Genomic DNA, 6783 nt, shown 5'->3' on the forward strand with positions numbered 1-6783 from the left:
TCTACACCAGCACAGACGGGGGTTCTTTACTGTAAGAGCAGTGAGACTGTGGAACTCTCTGCCAGAGAGTTCATAAGGGGCCTGAATACATTTATGGAGAGTAATTACATTACAGGTTATGTATACTAGTTTAATAGGGATAGAACGTTGATCCAGGGATTTATTCAGATGTCATATTGGAGTCTGTAAGGAATTTTCCCCATTATGGGGCACTTGGCATCAGCCTCATAAGGGCTTTTTTGCCTTCCTCTGGATCAGCACAGTAGACAAACAATAGGAATACAAGTTGAACTTTATAGACTCAGGTCTTTTTTCAACCTTATGAGCTATGTAATTTTGGATTATTTATACCTATGCTTTTCCTCCACAGGATTGTTGTCTTTGACAAAGGTGAAATTGTAGAAATTGACACTCCATCAAGATTACTGGAAAGTAAAGGACTGTTTTACTCCATGGCCAAAGATGCAAATATTATTTAGCTATGCCAGCAACGAGTTTGCAAATAACAATACAGTTGTCTTCTATATTTACTGTAGGGCAACTTCAGTATATGCCTAAAATGGAATGTACAAAGTCAGTGCCTTTGTGTTAGGCTATATTCATGTGTTTCCTATGCAAAATTTGATGTGTATTTTTCAAAGAATACAGTACACAAATCCAAAGCTGAAACTCATATTCTTGTCATGGATGTACCAGTGGGTTCACACATGAACCAACCCCAGTTGTCACTCAGAGGGCTTAATCTGTGGCTTTTCTGTGTGCAATCCAAGTGAATAATGAACATGCTTTAAATATACAAAATTAAACAATATTAAACAAAAGGGAAAAACCTCTTCCCAGTTTCATCTGCTGTTCCATGCATAGTTTAGCTTCTTGTGTTATAGCCTAACAGCAATTTCTTTTCAAAAATATATATGTACGGCTTATAGATCAGTATACCTTAATGACATATATGTATATTAAGATCATAGATGATAAAATAATAAAAGTGTGCACAGGCAGGAGTATATAAACCATGTACTAAATTCCTAGTTAATAGAAAAAACATATTTATAAAGTTATGATGTGTATTTCAGTCTGCCTAAAAGCTTTATCTTCTTTTTCTTCTATTTCTTTCTATAAGTCTTTCCTATAGCATCAAATAGAACCACCATCTTTTTTAACTATCAGCATTATATTGTACTGTATATTTAGTATATAACCAACTAAAACATATCATGAAAGATAAATTCTACTCAGTATAATCTATACAGTATGCAAGTTATTTGTCTCCCTAGGTAGCCTCAACACTAGGGCTACTACATTGCTACTCTTTGTTGTGCTACTGATTGATTTTACTATGGAGTGACAGCTGTTGTCCACAAGGTTGTATTACTTTGAAAGTTTAGACTGTAGCTTGATCATGGATACTTTGTTAGTGGAGCTACCACATGACTGAAAATTGCATAGGATAGAATCAATTTGTGTAACCTTTTATTGCACCAAAATTGCAATAGTCTGCAAATCTGGTTCAACTTAATTTTTCAGTGGAAGATATGATACACGCTACATGTCATGATTTACCACCCCATACCATAAAAAATGGTGCGACCATAGCCTAAGGGTTTGTTCACACGGGCGGAATTTCCATCAGCAGAATCCGCCAATGGAATTCTGCCTGAAATGAAAGCCCAATACACTTCTATGGGATTCTGCACTCCCATTGACACTTCGGAAATCCCACTATTTCACAAGCAGTATTTCCGAAGTGTCAACTGGAGGGATCCCATAGAAGTGTGTATTGGGCTTTAATTTCAGGAGGAATTCTGCCGTGTGAATAGACCCTTACCGTCTAGAACAAAGGCCCTAAGTCTCCCTCACTTGAAATGCATGTGATATCGGATACCTGGGTATAAAATAGCTGGGAGCAAAATGTTTTTGGTTAAGTATATAATGTGAGACAAAGGTGTAATGCATAGACATTACAGATATTAAAATGAAAGAAATGATTTGATTGGTTGCTATGGGCAGCTGGTCAACTTTTTCATGCCTGCGGTTGTCTTAGAAGAATGGAATAGACCAAAGCACCACTTCTTGCAAAAAATAATAAAACGGTATAGAGAGCTTCTATTATACACCAAGAAGACACAGGGGGAATATTCAAAGACTTGTGTAAAAAAAAAAAAAGTTGTGCTTACTTCTTTGAATATCCTCCCCCATAATGTGATAGCAGAACAATACTGCCTTCATCAAGCGCACTTGTATTGTTCAGCCGAAACGTCGTTTTTTTTTTCATGTAGCTTTTTTTTATTTTTAGCAAGAATTGGTGCTGTGTTCTATAAAATTTTTCTACAACATGTTCTGAGGCCAGAGGGTTGAGGCCTAACACTATGTGCATCATAAGGATAATGGGGATCCAATGAGTGAATAGAGGTGTTGCTGTTCCACACAGCTTTCTTTGGATATGGCTGGTTTTGGTGATCTGCAATACCACACACAACCTGTGGACAACTGTGGCTCTGTTGTTTAAAGAAATCAGCCATGTTCATATTATCCTGTACAACACCATTAAAGTGTACCAGTCATTTAAAAAAAATAAAATAAAATGTACATGTCACAGAGACATGTCACAAAGTTCTGATCGGTCAAGGTCTCAGTGCTGAAACCCCCACTGATCATTACAATGAGTGAGGAGAAATATGCAGTAGCACGCTTCAATCCCCGGCTTGCTGTGATCTCCATCCAGCTTCACTGGAAAGCCCCATAGACTTATAATGAGGCCAGCTAGTGAAGTTGGAGGAGATCGCTGCAAGCTGGGTAAATGTCCAGTCTTGCGAGTAGGTTAAAAGCGTGCAAGTCAAGCTTAGCCTAAATATTAGAGAGCTGATTATTTTGCAACCATTAAGTAAGTCCATTCATTCTTATCCCGTTTAGGGTAAGTTCCAACTTCTCCCCTTCACACTACATCCCTCCATGTATGAATTTATAGTATATGCAACAAATTAAAAAAAAGGGAAGTCAAAAATATTTATTAGTTTGTAGTATGTAGTACTTGTAGTAAGTAGCACTTTTAACCTTTTTGAACTTTTTCAAATTTCTCTCAGGAAAGAATGCATTGTACTGTGCAATATTTTATATTGTACATTATATTGTAAATAAAGCTTATTGAAACAAGCACTCTCTGGAAAAGTACACAAAGAACAAGCAAATGCTCATTTGTCAGCTGGTTGGGTTACTTTGACCCGTCAAAAAAAAAAAAAAATCACTGTCCATAGAATGGCTGTGTAATAGGGGATGTGCAGCTGATGGCTGACTGTAGCAAAGGGATGAATGATCTAGCAATCATTTTTGCGTCTCTTTCTGCCCAACACTCGAGTCGTGTAAAAGGGTCTAGGAGTCTAGGAGATCGCTGCTCGTTTACTGTGCCGGAACTCTTTTTTTCTCTGCTAAACTCCTGTAAAATTACCAGATCACCGTCAGACCCCATGCAACAACAGTAACCTTTTGCATCTAACCCATTTCAGTGTCCGTTCGGCTCAAGAAAAAAAAAAAAAAAAAAGAACTGAATAGACCCTGTACGGGTCGGATCGGATGCAAACGGCAGTGTTAACATAGCCTTATTGTTATTTTGGTATCGAATAGGTGGGCTTAATTTTAAGTGGTATATCTGTATTAAAGGGGTATTCCAGGCCAAAACTTTTTTTTATATATCAACTGGCTTCGGAATGTTAAACAGATTTGTAAATGACTTCTATTAAAAAATCTTAATCCTTCCAATAGTTATTAGCTTCTGAAGTTGAGTTGCTGTTTTCTGTCTAACTGCTTTCTGATGACTCACGTCCCAGGAGCTGTGCAGCTCCTATGGGGATATTTTCCCATCATGCACAGCTCCCGGGACGTGACATCATCATTGAGCAGATAGACAGAAAACTTCAGAAGCTAATAACTATTGGAAGGATTAAAAAAAATTTATGGAAGTAATTTACAAATCTGTTTAACTTTCCGGAGCCAATTGATATATAAAAAAAAGTTTTTGCCTGGAAAACCCCTTTAAGGGCACAACTGAACTGCATTCATGAAGTATCTGTACATACTGTCTTTTTTTATTCTGATTAAAAAGTTGTGTGCTTTTAAATTATCCGTTAAAATGTTAAATATCAGGTATGCTGTTATTTATGTTATTGCTCAATCTATAAAAGCAAAATGAAGTTTTATAAAATGCAAATACTTTTATACCTCTAAAATAGAATAATGTTCTATCATAACACATTCAACAACAACATAACATATCAACATGCAATATAGTCAAGTAAAATCATACACACTTCAAGGGCTGTGTTCAAGTACATAATAATGTCTGGGATGATGAATTTTAGGTTTAGTAATTTATAGATATTTTTAAAGTCTTGCTACATCATATCACTTGTAGACTGCTTTCTAAATTGTATTTCTACATTGACATTTGTACCAGTTTTGTTTAATGTATGTAAAAATGAATGTATTAACAGTTGGATATTATATGTTATATAGTTATGTCATAGATTGTCTAATCCTATAGAATTTACCTGAATATATGTAAACAAATAAAATATATTAATATATGTAAAATGTAACAAGGGTCATCTCTTCTTGGTTGAAATGTTATGATTTATGTGAGTAAGCTCAAATCAACATTATTTTACAAAAGGCACGTTTCAATTATATGTCAAGTATCTTTCTAAAAGATTTTTACAAAAGGTGTTCAGAGGCTATGTAATGATGCCCGTTCTTCTGGAATCCAATAGTAAAGGCAACAAAACCATTCACAATCATACCAGCCACTATGCGGATATTGCAACAGTGTGTGTGTGCTGAGTCCTGTCAACAGCTGAACTACCTACATGTGAGCACAAGAATCATGTGGACAGACAGGTGCATAGGTATATCATTTTTAGGGAAGAGTTGGTACAGAATCCACAGGCAGTGTGATGGTCTGGGAAATGTATTCCTTTGGTTGGGTCCTTCATATAGATGTTTCTTTGACACATACCCACTACTTACACATAGTTGAAGATCAAGCACGTCCCTTCATGTCAGTAGTATTTACTAGTATCAGTGGCTGCCTTCATCAGGCTATGGGTCCTGGCACACTTAAAAAATAGTTCAGGAATTGTTTGAGGAATATGATGCAAAATCATAGAATGTTGCATAGAATTTTGTAATACAATTTTTATTGGACTTACAGTATTTTGTAGAGACAGGCTTTCGGGAGTCCTCCCTTTTATCCAGTCAAAAGCGTTCAAGGTGTTGACTTTCAAGTATTCAAGTCCAATTAATGGAGACCTCACCTCATAACTTACAGGACTGTTAATGGTTTTTTTTGCCAGATAATAAAGCACAATTTTAAGAGGTCTTGTGGAGTTCAAGACTGATTGGATCAGAGATAACTTGATGGACCTCCACAATATTAGGTAGGTGGTTTTTATGTTAAGTATTCAACACTTTAAAACTAATATAAAAACATAGGCTGACATTTATCATTGTCTTTAGACAGCTTTTTGTGTCTAGAAAAGGCATAAAAAAGGCACAAGCAGGGTTTATTTGCGCATTTTGGTTTACACATTTCTACTGATTTGGAGTTGCAATCCACTGATTTTGGCAATACACATGATATGGAAGGGTTCTATGAACTGCGCCTTTTTGTGAAAAGGCGCAAAGCCACTGAAAAGTCTCTAAAACTACACCAGCCCCGACTTAGCTTAGCTTTTTGGTGTATGTGAAGAGTGAAATTTCAGAAAATGTGACCTGCACAAAATGTATCAAATGCTCTATGATCATTTAATAAATTCAGTGTTCCTTCACATTACCAGCACACAAAAGAAAAGGTGTAGAAAAATGCTTCACTTACACCTTCAATGATAAATGCCGGCCATAATCTCAGTAAGGTTTTTTTTTTTTTCAGTTTTGAACTTAATCTTTTTTGTTTTTCAAAGTTCAAGAATAAAAACAGACCAGTGGGAGACATTTTCAAAAACCTGTGTAATTTATGTTACAGTAGTATTAATTAATTTTTTTTATCACCACATTGTCATATTTCACCTGTGTTGCTTTGCAGATATGTTAGGATTCAGGATTGTGACACTTTTTTTTCCATTTCAAGCCAAAATCTAATGTGTGTACTGCTGTGTTTTTACAACAATTTTCCTGAAAAATCAAATTTACGGTGTTTATGCAAATCGCGGTAAAATGTGCCATTTTTTATATGATGTCAGTCATTTGTTTCAAAACGTGGTAAAATCATGCACTGTTTAGCAATAGTACCGCAAAGCCAAACATGCCTCCTGTTCAAAGTAAGGGTGCATTCACACCACGATTCTTACATACAGGCACCAGATCTGGCTGGGAGATGTGAAAACCGGCCGCTCACGTATCCCAGCCAGACCCTGCCACCATCATTCATTTGAATGAGCCAACTGGAGTCAGATAGTGACTCCGGTCGGCTCATTTTTGCCCCGTATCCGGTTTTGTGACCTGACTTAAAATCGTAGTATACTACAGTTTTATGTCTGGTCACCACACTATCTGACTCCGGTCGGCTCATTCAAAGGAATGAGATTGGGGCCTGGTCTGGCTGGGACACAGGAGTGCCCGATTTTCACATCTTCCAGCCGGATTCGGTCCCCGTATGTAAGAATCGTGGTGTGAATGCACCCTCAGCCACACCAGATGGTATGTTCAGACCCTATTTAAAAATAAATAAACATAGTTGAAAATACTTCAGTAGCATATTGCAATTGACTCCTGGACAAAGCCTGTTGGTAAAAT

At 36.7% G+C, this 6783-nt stretch overlaps 1 protein-coding gene across 5 annotated transcripts in view; it reads left to right on the plus strand.

The window, feature by feature from the left end:
- The window catches only part of LOC130285007 (multidrug resistance-associated protein 1-like), a 165503-nt gene extending 161803 nt beyond the window's left edge, over positions 1-3700 (plus strand). For all 5 annotated transcript variants that reach the window (XM_056536048.1, XM_056536050.1, XM_056536049.1 and 2 more), the window contains one exon: positions 371-3700. In XM_056536048.1, the coding sequence (XP_056392023.1) occupies positions 371-479 (109 nt within the window). In that variant the 3' untranslated portion in view covers positions 480-3700. The remainder of the gene's footprint in view (positions 1-370) is intronic.
- Positions 3701-6783: the final 3083 nt, after the last annotated feature.

This window comes from Hyla sarda, chromosome 8 (genome assembly GCF_029499605.1).
Source record: "Hyla sarda isolate aHylSar1 chromosome 8, aHylSar1.hap1, whole genome shotgun sequence".
NCBI lineage: Eukaryota > Metazoa > Chordata > Amphibia > Anura > Hylidae > Hyla > Hyla sarda.